This window comes from Taurulus bubalis, assembly GCF_910589615.1.
Source record: "Taurulus bubalis genome assembly, chromosome: 15".
NCBI classification, from domain to species: Eukaryota; Metazoa; Chordata; class Actinopteri; order Perciformes; family Cottidae; genus Taurulus; species Taurulus bubalis.
In genome coordinates, this window is record NC_136603.1 from 779392 (window position 1) to 798328 (window position 18937).

At 44.6% G+C, this 18937-nt stretch overlaps 1 protein-coding gene across 1 annotated transcript in view; it reads left to right on the plus strand.

Moving 5' to 3' along the window:
• vps13c (vacuolar protein sorting 13 homolog C) overlaps nucleotides 1-17350 on the plus strand; it is a gene marked incomplete at its 5' end in the record, with an annotated part of 67154 nt that extends 49804 nt beyond the window's left edge. Inside the window, 14 exons of the mRNA XM_079230424.1 lie at nucleotides 147-258; nucleotides 337-444; nucleotides 1256-1386; nucleotides 1490-1571; nucleotides 2585-2698; nucleotides 2803-2878; nucleotides 3865-4028; nucleotides 4107-4152; nucleotides 9530-9653; nucleotides 12742-12856; nucleotides 15551-15642; nucleotides 15743-15866; nucleotides 16445-16528; nucleotides 16622-17350. Of these exons, the coding sequence (XP_079086550.1) occupies nucleotides 147-258; nucleotides 337-444; nucleotides 1256-1386; nucleotides 1490-1571; nucleotides 2585-2698; nucleotides 2803-2878; nucleotides 3865-4028; nucleotides 4107-4152; nucleotides 9530-9653; nucleotides 12742-12856; nucleotides 15551-15642; nucleotides 15743-15866; nucleotides 16445-16528; nucleotides 16622-16723 (1474 nt within the window). The 3' untranslated portion in view covers nucleotides 16724-17350. The remainder of the gene's footprint in view (nucleotides 1-146; nucleotides 259-336; nucleotides 445-1255; nucleotides 1387-1489; nucleotides 1572-2584; nucleotides 2699-2802; nucleotides 2879-3864; nucleotides 4029-4106; nucleotides 4153-9529; nucleotides 9654-12741; nucleotides 12857-15550; nucleotides 15643-15742; nucleotides 15867-16444; nucleotides 16529-16621) is intronic.
• Nucleotides 17351-18937: the final 1587 nt, after the last annotated feature.

The window sequence follows — 18937 nt, forward strand, 5'->3', positions numbered from 1 at the left end:
GTTTAGGAGATATTCAGTCTTTAGTATGGGGATGCAAACCAAAAGACACGTATTCAGCTCGAGTCCCGATGGTTCTGATGGTTCTGATGGTTCTGATGGTTCTGATGGTTCTGTCGTCTCGTTGACAATGTCACCGTGTGCTTCAGGTACTTCATGGCTCTGGTTCAGGAGATGGCGGTGAAGATCGATCAGGGCTTCCTGGGGGCCACCTTGGCTCTGTTCACTCCGGCAGCGGACCCCCAGGCCGACGGACAGAAGGTAGGTTGGGAGGCGGCGGGTCGGCGGTTCGACTCCCCGACCCCGGGCCCGCGTGTGAGCCGCTGCTTTGTGTTCCAGACCCGGCTGCTGGACCGAGACCTGCTGCAGGCGGAGCAGATGGAGGCGGAGCTCAGCGACTCGGCCGGACTCAGCTTCTTCGAACACTTCCACATCTCGCCCATCAAGGTGTGTTCAGGGTCCCAGCGGCTGTTATATTTCATTTCTTGTTATATTTCATATCTCATCTCTTGTTATATTTCATATCTAATTTCTTGTTATATTTCATGTCTCATTTCTTGTTATATTTCATATCTCATCTCTTGTTATATTTCATATCTCATCTCTTGTTATATTTCATATCTAATTTCTTGTTATATTTCATATCTCATCTCTTGTTATATTTCATGTCTCATTTCTTGTTATATTTCATATCTCATCTCTTGTTATATTTCATGTCTCATTTCTTGTTATATTTCATGTCTCATTTCTTGTTATATTTCATGTCTCATCTCTTGTTATATTTCAAATATCATCTCGTTATATTTCATCTCTTGTTATATTTCATATCTCATCTCTTGTTATATTTCATCTCTTTTCATATCTCATCTCTTGTTATATTTCATCTCTCGTTATATTTCATCTCATCTCTTTTTATATCTCATCTCTTTTTATATTTCATCTCTTGTTATATTTCATCTCATCTCTTGTTATATCTCATCTCTTTTTATATTTCATCTCTTGTTATATTTCATATCTCATCTCTTGTTATATTTCATCTCATCTCTTTTTATATTTCATCTCTTGTTATATTTCATATCTCATCTTTCGTTATATTTCATCTCATCTCTTTTTATATTTCATCTCTCGTTATATTTCATCTCATCTCTTGTTATATCTCATCTCTTTTTATATTTCATCTCTTGTTATAGTTCATCTCGTTATATTTTAGCTCTCGTTATATTTCATATCTCATCTCTTGTTATATTTCATATCTCAGCTCCATCTCAGCTTGTCTCTGGGCTCCAGCGGTGAGGACTCCTCTCAGGAGACGGCGGCCCTTCAGTCTTTCAACCTGTTGCTGAAAAGCATCGGAGCCACACTGACAGACGTCGATGACCTCATCTTCAAGTATGACACCTCCTGCTGCTTTCTGTTGTAGAGAGATGCATTCTGGGCCATAAAGACGCCGCTCTGGCGTCAGTTCATGACTGTGTCTCGTCCTCTCTGGCAGACTGGCCTTCTTCCAGGTGAAGTACCAGTTTTACCGCAGAGACAAGCTGATGTGGGCCGTGGTGCGTCACTACAGCGAACAGGTGACGTCGTCTACTGCTTTTGACCAAATATCTAAGTACAGACACACCGTTTGTGTGTTCTTGTATAGTAGCAAACCATTTTCCCCATTTCCTCATGTCTCCCCATGTGTCCCCATTTCCTCATGTGTCCCCATGTGTCCCCATTTCCTCATGTGTCCCCATGTGTCCCCATTTCCTCATGTGTCCCCATGTGTCCCCATTTCCTCATGTGTCCCCATGTGTCCCCATTTCCTCATGTGTCCCCATGTGTCCCCATTTCCTCATGTGTCCCCATGTCTCCCCATTTCCTCATGTGTCCCCATGTCTCCCCATGTCTCCTCATGTCTCCTCATGTCTCCCCATGTGTCCCCATGTCTCCCCATGTCTCCTCATGTGTCCCCATGTCTCCTCATATCTCCCCATGTCTCCTCATGTCTCCTCATGTCTCCCCATGTCTCCTCATGTGTCCTCATGTCTCCCCATGTCTCCCCATGTCTCCCCATGTGTCCCCATGTCTCCCCATGTGTCCCCATGTGTCCCCATGTCTCCTCATATCTCCCCATGTGTCCCCATGTGTCCCCATGTGTCCCCATGTCTCCTCATGTGTCCCCATGTGTCCCCATGTGTCCCCATGTCTCCTCATGTGTCCTCATGTGTCCCCATGTCTCCTCATATCTCCCCATGTCTCCCCATGTGTCCCCATGTCTCCCCATGTGTCCCCATGTCTCCTCATATCTCCCCATGTGTCCCCATGTGTCCCCATGTCTCCCCATGTCTCCCCATGTCTCCTCATGTGTCCTCATGTGTCCCCATGTCTCCCCATGTGTCCCCATGTCTCCCTATGTCTCCCCCATGTCTCCCCATGTGTCCTCATGTCTCCCTATGTGTCCCCATGTCTCCCCATGTCTCCCCATGTGTCCATCTTCCATCAGTGGACTTAAATTCTGATAATCTAAACGATGAGAAGAGGGAACATCTCTCCGGTTGAACAGTCAACCTGGGACCTAAGACCATGGTGTCGTTTCTCGCTGCAGTTCCTCAAGCAGATGTATGTTCTGGTTTTGGGTCTGGACGTCCTAGGGAACCCCTTTGGACTGATCCGAGGTCTGTCTGAGGGAGTGGAGGCCTTCTTCTATGAACCTTTCCAGGTAACGCAACTCACAAATCCACCTGGAGTCGAGGTGGACCCGCGAAGACCTGCAGTCCTCCGTCGCGTTAGCCCTCCTTTAACGAGGCTGTGTGTGTTCCTCAGGGAGCCGTTCAGGGTCCCGAGGAGTTTGCCGAAGGTTTTGTGATCGGAGTCCGCAGCCTGTTGGGTCACACGGTCGGTAAGGAACCAGAACCTTCTGAATTGTGGGGCGTCGCTTAATTTGTTAATACGGTCATGGAAAACCTGGAAAAGTCATGGAGTTTTAAAATGGTTATTTCCAGGCCTGGAAAAGTCCTTGAAAAAAATAAAACCCAAAAGTTTAGTAAAAGTCATGTAAATGTGTTATATTCATGTGTTCATGACGTTCATTTACGCTGAGTTTGAAATAATGAATATGCTTTTAAAAGAAAGACTATAAGCAGAATATAGAATATAAGCAGGCATACATACAGCCATCTATATGTTGCGCACTTGGACACAGGAGATCCAGGCGTGCGTGGTTTTTTTTAAGAATGTCTTTACTCACAGCAGCAACAGTACACGAACACACTGAAAAGTAGAGAAACACACTGATCAGCTCCACACTAGTACTTCATGCTATTCTAGACCAATCTGAATAGCGCGAGCGCAGCTTTTTCCCTCGCTTTTCCCCAAAGGACCCCTGAGCTGACCCAAGTCTCTGCCTGAACTTAAATCCATGTAACCAACATTAACCTCACATCATTCAAACCTCAGATAAACAAAGGAATGCCAGGTGAACAAACAAAATAATTAACAATCAATAAAAATAATAAACAAATGAGAATATGGGGGGTCCATGTCCAGTTCTTATTACAGGTGCAATGTTAATGTGGGCCCCACATATATAAATGTTTATTATTTTAATCAAACTATTGTCTCATTTATTTGAGTCATGTAAGGTTTACTGTATGCTTTGTATTCTCATTGTTAGTTTAAATACTACATTTACTCACTTTTTACTGTTTACACCCAGATTTCACTAAATGTTGCTCATGGAAATTTGGTTTAAAGTCATGGAAAAGTCAAAATGTGTTTGAACCCTGTGTCTTCATTTTCTGGACTTGTGGAACTGTGTGATGTCTGACTGAGCTCCAGAGGTGGAACATTAATCCTTCACCGTTTCCTCCCCCGACTGTCCTGCAGGTGGTGCTGCAGGAATGGTTTCCAGGATCACGGGTTCGGTGGGTAAAGGTCTGGCAGCCATCACCATGGACAAAGAATTCCAACAGAAACGCCGAGAGGAGATGAACCGCCCGCCCAGAGACTTCGGGGAGAGTCTGGCTAAAGGAGGAAAAGGACTGCTGAAGGTCTGCAGAGACTCTCGGTGACACCAGTTCACATGTTATCAGCTGGTGTGAGGTCAGTAACACTTTGTGTCTCCACAGGGAGTTATGTGGGGAGTCACAGGCATCGTCACCAAACCTGTGGAGGGTGAGTACATACATATGTATATTTATATATAAAATACATAAATATCTAGATATCATGACGCCAAATCATGTATCTACAGAGTGGTTGTCGTTCACTGTAACAGACTCAATAATAATAATAATTATAGGGTTCTTACGGTCATGGAAAACCTGGAAAGGTCATGGAATTTTAAAATGGTTATTTCCAGGCCTGGAAAAGTCCTTTGAAAAAATAGTCATGTAAATGTGTTATATTCATGTGTTCATGTGGTTCATTTACGCTGAGTTTGAAATAATGAATATGTTTTTAAAAGAAAGACTCAAAATATAATCAGGCATACATACAGGCATCTATATACATGTTTATTCTTTTAATCAAACTATTGTGTCATTTAAACTGTATGCTTTGTATTCTCATTGTTCACACTCACCTAAAGGATTATTAGGAACACCTGTTCAATTTCTCATTAATGCAATTATCTAATCAACCAATCACATGGCAGTTGCTTCAATGCATTTAGGGGTGTGGTCCTGGTCAAGACAATCTCCTGAACTCCAAACTGAATGTCAGAATGGGAAAGAAAGGTGATTTAAGCAATTGTGAGCTTGGCATGGTTGTTGGTGCCAGACGGGCCGGTCTGAGTATTTCACAATCTGCTCAGTTACTGGGATTTTCACGCACAACCATTTCTAGGGTTTACAAAGAATGGTGTGAAAAGGGAAACACATCCAGTATGCGGCAGTCCTGTGGGCGAAAATGCCTTGTTGATGCTAGAGGTCAGAGGAGCATGGGCCGACTGATTCAAGCTGATAGAAGAGCAACTTTGACTGAAATAACCACTCGTTACAACCGAGGTATGCAGCAAAGCATTTGTGAAGCCACAACACGCACAACCTTGAGGCGGATGGGCTCCAACAGCAGAAGACCCCACCGGGTTCCACTCATCTCCACTACAAATAGGAACAAGAGGCTACAATTTGCAAGAGCTCACCAAAATTGGACAGTTGAAGACTGGAAAAATGTTGCCTGGTCTGATGAGTCTTGATTTCTGTTGAGACATTCAGATGGTAGAGTCAGAATTTGGCGTAAACAGAATGAGAACATGGATCCATCATGCCTTGTTACCACTGTGCAGGCTGGTGGTGGTGTAATGGTGTGGGGGATGTTTTCTTGGCACACTATAGGCCCCTTAGTGCCAATTGGGCATCGTTTAAATGCCACGGCTTACCTGAGCATTGTTTCTGACCATGTCCATCCCTTTATGGCCACCATGTACCATCCTCTGATGGCTACTTCCAGCAGGATAATGCACCATGTCACAAAGCTCCAATCATTTCTAATTGGTTTCTTGAACATGACAATGAGTTCACTGTACTAAAATGGCCCCCACAGTCACCAGATCTCAACCCAATAGAGCATCTTTGGGATGTGGTGGAACGGGAGCTCCGTGCCCTGGATGTGCATCCCACAAATCTCCATCACCTGCAAGATGCTATACTATCAATATGAGCCAACATTTCTAAAGAATGCTTTCAGCACCTTGTTGAATCAATGCCACGTAGAATTAAGGCAGTTCTGAAGGCGAAAGGGGGTCAAACACAGTATTAGTATGGTGTTCCTAATAATCCTTTAGGTGAGTGTAGTTCTACTACTCGTGGGTTGTCTAAATCACTGTTAGATACAAATGCACGGAGACGAGGATGCAGTACAAGTCCAATCCTTTACTCGCGGGCGAATTCAACAACTGCATACACCAACCATTACCAAACACATAGTAGTGACAGTCAAAACCAATCGAGCACCGAGTGCTCGATCCAATATACCACATCCCTGTTTTTCGACTGAGAAGTGGCATACCTATCATTTACCTCAACAGTTAACTCTTTGCTTAACATTAACACTATGGCATCAACGTTAAACTTGTCTTTTCTACTTGCATACTTCAATGGTTAATAAAGCATGTTCTCTATAAACTTTAACATTACAAATCACTTTCCTGCTAAGCATTCTGGAGAAACATTTAAGCATTTAGAACATTCAACACTCTTAAAACATTTCAGGCTAAACAGTCCTCATTCTCTTTTTCTTTTCTTTTTTACAAACAAACATTTGAATGAGTATATAAACATCCCTGAAATCAGTCATTGAATCTGGCAGGGCGTCTAACCGCTCTGCCACTCCTTGTGCAGCATGTGGGTGTACTTCCCGTAGTCACAGGAGGGTTGTGTGGTGGTGAGCCCACTGATACAGGCGCCTGAGAGGGTTCTACCTCTGAGTCTAACTGCTCATCACGGTCAGTGTCTATGAACAGACTCGGGTGTATCTTCCTCAGATGTCGCCGGTTCCTCCTTTGCATCCTACCTGCCGGAGTCTGCACAGCGTAGGAGCGTGGTTCATCTCGCTGTCGGATGACAACAGCAGGCTCCCAGCCGCGTCGCGTGTGCATGTGTACGGTGTCTCCCGAGGTCAACACTGGCAGGGGCTTTGCACGCTGATCGTAGTGTTGCTTTTGGCGGAACTGTAGGTTCTGTATTTTGCTGTGAAGATGCTGTGGGGCTGACTGTGTCAGCACGGCACTGGAACACGGAAGTGTGCTCCGTAGAACTCTTCCCATCAACATCTGTGCAGGTGACTCATTCAGTCCTGTCACCGGTGTGTTCCTCAGCGACAGCAACACTAGATGTGGGTCGGTGCCAGTCTGCCTTGCCTTCTTCAGCGCATGTTATACAGTCTTAATGGCTCTCTCAGCCATTCCATTTGAAGAGGGAAAACCTGGGCTGGAGTGTGTGAGTTTGAATTCCCATGACACTGCAAATGACTTCATCTCATAGCTGGCAAATGGGACATGATCACTCACTATCTCCCTAGGAATCCCGTGCCTGGCAAAAACAGACTTCATCTTCTGGATCACTGTGTAGGCTGTTTTATCAGACAGGTTAAGCACTTCAGGATATTTGGTCAGGTAATCAACTAACAACAGATATGATTAACCATGTAGCTCGAAGATGTCGGCTCCGACTTTCATCCGTGGCAGTTCTGGAATCTGATGTGGTATGAGTGGCTCAGCCTGGTGTTTTGGCTGTAGCTGCTGGCACTGCATGCACTTCTCCATTGTCTCGATGTCTCGTGCCATGCCGGGCCAGTAGAGGGATTTTCTTGCTTTGGCTTTTGTGTGCTGCACTCCTTGGTGAGCCAGATGCAGCTTCTCCAAAATCGTATTCCTGAAGTTTTGGGGTATGATGATTTCACTCCTACCATGACAATGTCATTCTCGATGCTTATATTGTCCTTGACTGACCAGTAGCCATGTAGTTTCCTGTCCAGACTTTTTTCTTTTTCATGGGCCAGCCACGCTTGTGTTTCTCACACACAGCTTGTAACACGCGATCTGCTGCCGTTGCTTTTTTCAGTTGGTTGAGCGTTTCCTCACTCAATGAATCAGTGGCCTCCAAGGCATACACAACTCTCTCATCACAGGGGTTCTCATTAATGTTTTCACCATCTCTGCTTGCCGTAGCGCGTGAGAGTGTGTCGGCAATATGCATGTGTTTGCCTGGTATGTATGTTACGTGCAGATCATACCTCTGCAGTTGTAGAAGCATTCCTTGCAGCAGCGCAGGTGCTTTGCTCAGCGGCTTGCGCACGATGACCTCCAGAGGCTTATGATCTGACTGCACAGTTACTGGTCTGCCATAGACATACTGGTGGAATCTCTTAGCAGCAAACACTATGGCCAGCAACTCTTTCTCTATCTGCGCGTACCTCTTTTCTGTGTCTGTGAGCGCCCGTGAGGCATAGCAGACCGGGCGGCCGTCCTGCAGCAGACAGGCTCCCAGTCCGTCTTTTGAGGAATCAGCTTGTAGAGTCAGCGGCTGCTTGTGATCGTAGTACCTCAGCACTGGGGCTTGTGTGAGGGTGGACTTCAGTGTCTGTAGTGCTGAGCTGTGGTGTGGGCACCACTGCCACGCTACATCCTTCTTAAACAGCTGTCTGAGGGGTGCTGTGAGAGAGACTTCATTTGGTATGTACTGCGCCAGGAATTTTGTCATTCCCAGCAGACGTTGGAGACTTTGTTTGTCTTCAGGGGTTGGCACATCAACAATTGCTTTGATCTTTGTGTCGTCAGCCGTGATGATGTGTTCCATATACCTTACTGTACTTACTGTGTACCTTGCTGCGTACGTCTTCCGGTGTAGGAATGGAATAGTGCTGACGCTTAACTGCCTCGTTCAGGTTGCAAGGATCCAAACATACCCGTTCTTTTTCTTTGTGGCAACAAGACTGTTCACCCATTCTGTCGGTTCATTGACAGGGGTTATCACTTTTCTGTTCTGTACGTCTTTGAGTGTCTCTCTCAGTGTGTCCATGATGGAGAGGGGCACATTTCGGCAAGCATGAATCACAGGCGTGACGCTGGGATCGATATGTATGTGATGAACACTGGGGAACTCGCCCAATCCTGTGAAGACCTCTGCATACTTCTGTAGCATCTCTTCTTTGGTAGATGGAGCTTTTGCTGGTTGCGGGGATCTCGCTGTGAGTGCCTCAACTCTTCTCACCAGCTGCAGCTCCTCACATGCATCTCCGCCCAGAATCGGCTTGTCGGCTCGGCTTGACACATGAAAGTCCAGCATAGCTTTATGTTTGGCCGTCCTGCATTCTAGAGATGCAACACCATCTGTGGGTAAGCGGGCTCCACCAAATGCAATTAGGACAGTCTCTGTGGGCCGTAGCTGAATGGGACCTGGTAACTGCCGGTACATGTGCATGGGAAGCACGTTTGCATCGGCGCCTGTGTCCAACTTGAAATGAGTTGCTACGCCTCTGACTGTGGCTGTTTCATGCCATACAGTGCCCTTAGCTTGGTGGGCTGCTTTCTTTTTGTATTTTCCAATCATGCCTATGTATAAGGAGTCAACTTCACTCTCCAAATTATTTATTGTCTTTGTCTTGTAGTTGCTGCTTTTCTCAGTGCCAGCTTTACATACCTTAGAAAAATGGTTGTTCTTATCACATTTATGGCACACTGCACCATAAGCTGGGCATTGACGGGGCTCATGCTTGTTTCCACATTTATGGCAGACAGTTGTTGTTTCATCCCACTTCTGACACCATGTTGTGGCTTTATGCTGCTCGTGTAGTTAGTACACTGTTATAGTTCTACTACTCGTGGGTTATCTAAATCACTGTTAGATACAAATGCACGGAGACGAGGATGCGGTACAAGTCCAATCCCTTACTGGCGGGCGAATCCAACAACTGCATACACCACCCATTGCCGAACACATAGTAGTGACAGTCTAAACCAATCGAGCACCGAGCGCTCGATCCAATATACCACACATGGCAGAGGTTCTGAACGCAGTAGAAAGATGTGCTGCTGACTTTGCGTCCGTAGGAGCGAAGAAGGAGGGAGCGGCTGGGTTCTTCAAGGGCATCGGGAAAGGCCTGGTGGGCGTGGTGGCCCGGCCCACGGGCGGCATCGTGGACATGGCCAGCAGCACCTTCCAGGGCATCCAGAGGTACGCAGCGCTCAAAGACGGCCTCTAATGCACTTTCTGTGTCGTCCGTGTGCTTCTAAACGTGTTCGCTGTCTCCTCTTCTTCTTCTTCTTCTTCTTCTTCTTCTTCTTCTTCTTATCTGCTCACTAATTTCTGCTTTTTGTTTTCTGTCTGGTGTCCGTGTTTTTCCCGGAGTTTTGTTCTTTCATTGTCTTCGTGGTTTGTTTTGGTGTCTGTGAGTATTTATTACCTTGGACACGTTGAAGCTGAGCTCCTTCTCCACTGTATGAGGCGTTCAGGGTCCGTGTCCCCGGGGCGAAGACGACAGCGCTGAAGGAGAAGAGCTTCAACGTGCAGCCGTTGTGTGTTTTTGTGTGTTTTTGCATGTTTGTTGTCGTCCTGCAGCAGACGGCCGGTAAGTCTCTGCATCGTGTCTCACGCACTTCATCCATCGCGTCCTGAACCGACTCATCGCTGTTAACACTAAGCCGAGCCCCGCCCCCTCTGTAAGGCCCGCCTTCTGCTTGCTGCGGCATCGTGAGAGGCCACGCGCCTGAGGAGAGTCCCCTGACACTTAAATGAAATCCTACAGTTCACAGTTCATTCACGTGCACCAGAACTTTATGCAGACGCGTTAATATGAACCAGTTTATACGAACCAGTTTATCCAATTCAAAACCAGGGGGGGGGGAGATTGTTATATAAAACTGTAAATCATAGCTTGTTTTATGAAAAAAAGCCCAAAACCGCTGTATCTGGATGTATTGAACGCTATAAGTAATATACAAGTGAAATATATGGTTTGGTACATGAGGAAATTCAAATAACATTCAAATCGTCCAAATGGGCCCAAATGAGACCTCACCTGAATGTTCTCTGTTCTAAACCCTCTCTAACTTTGTTCTGCTTCACTTTACCAGTCAGCCTTTACAGAGAGAATGTTCACATATTGAGTTGTGATTTGGGTTAGAGAATGTTCACATATTGAGTTATGATTTGGGTTAGAGAATGTTCACATATTGAGTTGTGATTTGGGTTAGAGAATGTTCACATATTGAGCTATGATTTGGGTTAGAGAATGTTCACATATTGAGATATGATTTGGGTTAGAGAATGTTCACATATTGAGCTATGATTTGGGTTAGAGAATGTTCACATATTGAGTTGTGATTTGGGTTAGAGAATGTTCACATATTGAGTTGTGATTTGGGTTAGAGAATGTTCACATATTGAGCTATGATTTGGGTTAGAGAATGTTCACATATTGAGATATGATTTGGGTTAGAGAATGTTCACATATTAAGCTATGATTTGGGTTAGAGAATGTTCACATATTAAGCTATGATTTGGGTTAGAGAATGTTCACATATTAAGCTATGATTTGGGTTAGAGAATGTTCACATATTGAGTTATGATTTGGGTTAGAGAATGTTCACATATTGAGCTATGATTTGGGTTAGTGAATGTTCACATATTGAGTTATGATTTGTTAGAGTTGGATCTTACAGCTGCATCATTTCAAAGAAATACTTTTTTAGGCGGACCTGAAACCTTTTAATTTTTTCTGTGTGTCATCTTCATTTACTCGTAACCAGAAACATATAGACTGATATTTACACATCTGAACAAAATCTCACATGTGTATCTTTTATTATAACACCAACATTATTCAAACAGCCCTAGTGGCTGCAGAGATGCACCCTTTTTAGTTTGGTGTGACATTTTCGAGGAAAGGGCCTAAAAATAGGTTGTTTTTTAAATTATTTGGACGCGTATGTAAACCAGTTTTTACGAACGAGTCGAGTGTCTGCTCCTCTGAGATTTACCCATAACCACCTGCTCTGTCCACTCCACCGCTTACAAGTTTTACGAGTTTTTCGCTCAAACGTGGTTCCAGCATCACCTGGTCTCTCCTCAGGGATTGGCTGACTGAATGATCACATGGTTCTGCCTGAGTTTGGAAACTTTCTGGTAAAAAAGATGAAAAATACTAACAGCTGGAGTGTTTGTTTGTTTGTCTGCTGTGGAACTCCTTAAAGCTCAAGTACTTTCAAGTAATACTAGTCAATACATGCAAGTTTAACTTCTAGAATACACTTGTTAATTTGTAGATAAGAGTAAATACATCTATTGTGTTAAGATCTGTAAATACTAGTATTATCAGGGTTTAGTTAATATATTTAGTATTATACTATTTCATTTAAATACAGGTCCATTATACTTTCTATTATCTGTTGGAGGTACGTGTAAAGAGTACATATGAGTACTGTGTCATTCTGCAGTATAATACAACAGCTATGACATAATATCAGCAAAAGAACTCATGGATCATTTCAACATTTATATTTTAGATAATCAGTCGTCGCCTTGACAACCTGCTTCTGAAACATTTCCCAGCATGCCTCAGTGATATCCCCCCCCCTTTGTCACGTGACCTCTGAGTTCCTGATAACCTGTTGAACGTTGCTGTTTCATGCCGTCACTGTAGAGGTCATGCAAGGTGAGATATCCCGGCGACAGAAGCTAACGGCATCGTGTGCACCCAACGTGAAACCGGCTACAGTCTGACTGAAGCTTGATTTATTTACACAACAAATAAATAAACACACTGAACGACTGAAGAAGCTTCTGTCAACATACATGTGTCACGACAAACTTCTCTGATCTCAGTTCTCAAGTTAAATGTTCGTTTCAGACAATTTATGATCAATCATTTTCTTCTGATAGATTTGGGCTTTGATGTGATGGTCACTCACTGTAAACTGTGTGTGTGTCTGTGTGTGTGTTTGTGTGTGTGTGTGTCTGTGTCTCTGCGTGCCTGTGTGTGTGTTTGTTTTCGTGTGTATGTGTGTGTGTGTGTGTGTGTCTGTGTCTCTGCGTGCCTGTGTGTGTTTGTTTTCGTGTGTATGTGTGTGTGTGTCTGTGTCTCTGCGTGCGTGTGTGTGTCTGTGTCTGTGCGTGCCTGTGTGTGTTTGTTTTCGTGTGTGTGTGTGTCTGTGTCTCTGCGTGCCTGTGTGTGTTTGTTTTCGTGTGTATGTGTATGTGTGTGTGTGTCTGTGTCTCTGCGTGCGTGTGTGTGTCCGTGTCTGTGTGTGTGTGTGTGTGTCAGAGCGGCGGAGTCCACAGAGGAAGTGACCCGGCTGCGTCCGGTGCGTCTCATCAGGGAGGACGGGATCATCCGGCCGTACGACCTGACGGAGTCTCAAGGTTACGACCTCTTCCAGGTGAGACCACTTTGCTTCTTTCACTGTTTCTACAACAGATTTAAACATCACACACATCATAAACGCTCCATTTGGAGATTTGGCTAAACAGATGCTCGTATATACGGACGCTTGTATTTAAGGACGCCTGTATATACTGTACTGGAAATAATATTCTACGTCTCGGGGGGAGAGCCTAAACGTTACAATCAATATCCAAACAAACAGAATTTCTCTGGACAAGACAAAATGCCTCTGTCAATTTATTAAATGCTTGCAAGCAGGGAGAAAACCTCAACAGCCACGAATCACCAATGCCTGTCAGGGTCCTCTGCAACAATCCTCCATTTGACAGTCAGTTATATACTTTTCAAATGACCATCCTCTTAAGACCCATCCCATCTCTCATTGGTTCCCACTATGCCACATGTGATATACATTCAACTGTGTGTTCCACGTCACAATATACATTGAAGATCTTCCACGTGTCTTGTATTTTGACCTAATCCATATTATAGTTTCAACCAATCCACTGTCTCCACATATATCAGATCCTGCTTAGAAAGATGACGGTGTCCTTTCTTCAGCACATTCGTCAATCGATTCTGAGTGATATGTACCTTTGACCCTGGTAGTCAGCATCTTAGAGTTCCTATCAGCTGGTATGAAGTTGAGTACCATCAACTCCTATTGTATCAGTTTCTCCACGTCTTACTTGCAGTTACTCATTGTCTGAACATACACATTACTAAACTCATGTTCAATCAAGGAATGTATATCAAAATACAGCATATACATATTTTCCCATTACGATACGGACAACTCTATATACGGACAACTCTATATACGGACAACTCTATATACGGACAACTCTATATACGGACAACTCTACATACGGACAACTCTATATACGGACAACTCTACATACGGACAACTCTATATACGGACAACTCTATATACGGACAACTCTATATACGGACAACTCTATATACGGACAACTCTATATACGGACAACTCTACATACGGACAACTCTATATACGGACAACTCTATATACGGACAACTCTATATACGGACAACTCTACATACGGACAACTCTATATACGGACAACTCTATATACGGACAACTCTACATACGGACAACTCTATATACGGACAACTCTATATACGGACAACTCTACATACAGACGCCTGTATTGAATAGAATCTGTATTTTTTCATACAGCCCTCGTGGTTGAGGAGATAAACCAGGTTTAGTGTGGGGATAAAAATATTGTCAATATTCTAAAAACACGGGTGTTTTTAGAATGTTTTTAAAAGCAATGTGTTATAAAAACCACAATAACGATGAGGCCAGTTTCTTCGTATCTTTCCTTCTTCTGCCTTTAATCTGTTTCTTCTTCCTCCTCTTCCTCCTGTGTTTGTGTCACATGCAGCCTGATGAGGAGTAAACAGGGTTTGAGTGGAACAACTTTATCATTCAAGTGCTTTCAAAGACTATAAATACATATTTTCACTAAGTCGAAGAAAGGTTTCCTTCATTTCTACATTAATCTATAAATATTGTGCTGAGGTGATTCAGGATTCTATGCATGCCAAAACATATGTATATACTACATATATATACATATATACATATATGTTTATATATTTTTCTCATACCTCAAACATGTTTACTCTCAGTTGTAGTTTACATAAACATTACTGCTTTTTATTTTTGTAATATTGAAGTGGTTTATTTAATTTCCGTTAATGTCCCTTTATAAATAACACTGTGTATATGTGTGTAGTTATTATTTATATACATTATTTTACTATGAAGCTGTGGCTGTTTTATCTCAAGTAGATCTTCACAATATTTTTGTAAAACGTTGTGGGATCCCTTTGACTTGTATACAAATATGTGAGTAATATTTCTGTCTTGGTAAAGTATTCTGTGTTTAGTTCAGTCTGCATGACCTTGACCTCTGACCTTGACCTCTGCTGTGAGACGTCTGTTAATAAAACTACTTCTTTATTCACACGTTCTCTCTCTTTGCTGTTCAAACTGCTTTATTCACAACCTAGAGACACTTTAAGTACCTGTCTGTCTGTCTGTCTGTCCCTTAGTGAATCAGTCTGTCCCTCAGTGAACCAGTCTGTCCCTCAGTGAACCAGTCTGTCTGTCCCTCAGTGAACCAGCCTGTCTGTCCCTCAGTGAACCAGCCTGTCTGTCCCTCAGTGAACCAGCCTGTCTGTCCCTCAGTGAACCAGCCTGTCCCTCAGTGAACCAGCCTGTCCCTCAGTGAACCAGCCTGTCTGTCCCTCAGTGAACCAGCCTGTCTGTCCCTCAGTGAACCAGCCTGTCTGTCCCTCAGTGAACCAGTCTGTCCCTCAGTGAACCTGTCTGTCCCTCAGTGAACCAGCCTGTCCCTCAGTGAACCAGCCTGTCCCTCAGTGAACCAGCCTGTCTGTCCCTCAGTGAACCAGCCTGTCTGTCCCTCAGTGAACCAGCCTGTCTGTCCCTCAGTGAACCAGTCTGTCCCTCAGTGAACCAGTCTGTCCCTCAGTGAACCAGCCAGTCTGTCCCTCAGTGAACCAGCCAGTCTGTCCCTCAGTGAACCAGTCTGTCCCTCAGTGAACCAGCCTGTCTGTCCCTCAGTGAACCAGCCTGTCTGTCCCTCAGTGAACCAGCCTGTCTGTCCCTCAGTGAACCAGCCTGTCTGTCTCTCTGCAGCGCTCGGAGATCAAGCAGCTGGAAGGGGAGGTGTTCAGAGACCACTGTCCGTATCCTGGACACAGAAAGACCAACATCATCATCACCAACAGGTCCAAGTCCTCCGGCGGACTCGCTGCTCGTTGTTAAAGATGTTTATTGTTTGCTTGTGTTGTTGTTTTCAATACATTTGTTGTTGTTGTTGTTGTGTAGGAGGGTTCTGTGTGTGAAGGAGATCGACTTCGTCGGTCATTTCAACAGAGAGTGGGAGTGTTTGTTTGAGAACTTCTACCGTCCTCCAGCTGTGACGGGGACTGAGCTGAAGATCTACTGCAAGGTCTGTCTGTCTGTCTGTCTGTCTGTCTGTCTCTCTGTCTGTGTAGTGGAATATTTTCCTATAGATCAGTTAAAAAGGAATGAGGTCTCTGAATCAAAGTTGTCTTAAGTCCGTTTATTCCTGCAGGAAGGAAAAGTCTGTCACTGCTACTGGCGCAGCCTGTAACACAGAATTCAAAGAAGCAACAGTCATCAGCCCATTTTATAACACCATGAGGTCTCCGCCTCCAAACCCCCCAATGAAGGAACCCAGAGTAGCTAAGTCTGTTTGAGAAACGTGAACCCCCACTGTCCCCGCCAAACATTCCATTTGTCCTGAGAACCAACACCTTATCTGTTTACGACCCCTCCATATACAAATGGAGGAAGATCACTAAGTGCTCTGACCTCAGTACTTTTCCATCTCCTGCCTCGGCCATTTGGTCCCTCACCTCTGAGGGTCATTTAAGGTTGAATTTAGACTGTATTATTACAACACTATTTTCCCATTACATCTGTCTGTCTGCCTGCCTGTCTCTCTGTCTGACTGTCTCACTGTCTGTCTCACTGATCACCTGTCTGTCTGTCTGTGTGTTTCAGGAGCAGCAGAAGTTGAAGTTGCCAAAGAGAGACGGTCAGGAGTCTGTAAGGAACATTCAGCTCAGAGACTCAAACACTGCTCAGGTAATAATAACAATATATGTGTATGTTTCTGTTACTATTGTTAGCTTCATCAAACGGTGTGTTTCACCTTCATGTTTTCACCTGGACCCACAGAAGCTGCAGACGGCCATATCGGACGCTCAGGTGGCGCAGCAGCAGCGCCGCATGGCGAGACAGAAGTCCCAGCGCTTCCTCAAAGTCAACAACAAACAGTGATGTCACTTCCTGTCAGCACATCCACTTCCTGTCCACTGCTGAACATAGTTATATATCTTGAACTGCATATTGTGAGATGTAAAGGAAATACACATTTATAGATAGATTCTTTGTTTGGACTTCCTGTGGGCTGTGGGTATGATTTTCACAGGATGCTCTTATTTTGAAGGTGGACTAGACCAATGCACTGGGTCAGCAGGGGTGTGGGTTTGATTTCCACTTTTTCTGAAGGTATACAAAGTCACCTGCTGTGAGGCATTCTGGGAGTCATGTGATCATTATTTAATTATTTTTAGTGATTTTTGTTTTGTTTGTTTACCTGTTGAACCAATAAATCATCCTGTTTGTAATCATTTAAGTCTAAATATCTATGCATGAGTATTCATTTAGAGACAAGTTTTCTTTTTCATTCTTACTTTTTTTTTTTAATCGGAGTGTTTGGGGTATTTTTATTATTTTTGTCCCTGCTGTTTTCCTGCAGGCTGCACTGTCACATGCTTGAAGATAAAGCCATAAAAACAACATATTGCACTAAACCTATTGCTAATCTAGTTGTTGTTGATGATGATAATGAAAAACTAAATCTCCTCCTTCTCTCGATCAATAAATCCGTGGTTACCCAAATTACCTAAAGTGTTTCACTTGTATTTTTTAAATCTTAAATCTGTTTTTGTCTTCATATTCATGTTGAAGTATTTCTCTACCAGACTCTGCTTTTGCCTGCTTGAAAAAGCTGTTCACTTCTGCCCCGGTGTTCATTCATCCAGACCTCTCCCTACAGTTCGTGGTGGAGGTGGATGCATCGGATTCGGGGGTCAGGCCTTTCTTTTCTCAGGATCAAAAGCTACACCCCTGCGCCCTCTTTTCCCAGCGCCTTTCACCTACAATGTGGGTAACCGGGAGCGATTGGCTCTGGTGGAGTGGAGGCACTGGTTGGAGGGAGCAGAGCACAAGAACCTCTCTACCTTCGCTCCGCCAAGAGGTTAAACTCCCACCAGGCTCGGTGGGCTTTGATCCTGGGAAGGTTCAATTTCATTCTCACCTACCGTCAAAGGTTCACGCAACACCAAACCCGATGCCCTTTCACATCATTCAATCTCACCCTCGGGCCTGAACCCATCCTCTCTCCCTCCCAGTGGCGGCCGCGGTCAAATGGGGAGTTGAGTCTCTCGTCCGGGAGACCCAGCACTCTCATCCGGACCCAAGGAACGGACCCCCAACCTGTCTGTTTGTGCCTACAATGGGGGCCAGACTAACGCCCAGACGGAGCGGAACCAGGATTTGGAAACAGCATTACGTTGCGTCACTGCTCGCCACCCATTCTCTTGGTCCACACACTTGCCGTGGGCTGAGTAGGTGGCTCTCTTCACGGGACTTACCTCTTCAGGTAGAGTCCTGCAAACTGGCACCCCGCTTCATTGGCCCCTTCGAGGTGGATAAAATCATCAATCCCTCTTCGGTCCGGCTCAAACTGTCCGTCCTCCATTGAATGTAAACCCAACCGTCCATGTCTCCCTACTCACACCGGTGTCCTCCAATCCTACCCTACTAATGTCTACTCCCTCCTGACCTCACCGTCGCATTGACTAGCCCACCCTGCATTTCCTCACCTGGTGGCATGTCAATACAATCTCTCCCTCCCCTACAATCAACACTGGCTCCCCCTGGTGGCCTGGTGGGTCTCCTACTACTACTCTCTCTCGACTCCACCTCAACTTAACTTCCACTGCCTGACAATGGACATTCAGGTCAGAATCACTGGCTCAAGCTCGTGCCCCCTCAGCCTCCTGTGCTGCTGATGACAGTGTCTTCCCCAATTAAGATGTGTCTGATTAATGCACATCCTGTAGCCAACAAGGCTCACATTTCACAAGTCATAATTTTGATTTTGTATTTCTGACTGAAACCTGGCAACAGGAAATGGAATGCCTCCATCTAAATTAACTTTGCCCTGAGAACAGTTCTTTTGTTGGGGCCGGCCGTGGTGGAGGTCTCGTCATGGTCCGGAAGAATCTGTCTTCCTGCCAAATGGGGAGCACAGAACCTTTTACGACTGAAATTAAAAAAGCTTCTATGAAAAGGGCCAAAATTGAAAAAAACTCAATTATTAATATTAAACAAGCATAATCTAATATATCAAATAATTGAATCTGTGGTCAAAAGGTGGTGGAAATGTCTGTCATTGTCTGTACAGTGATGGTCAGCTTGACATCA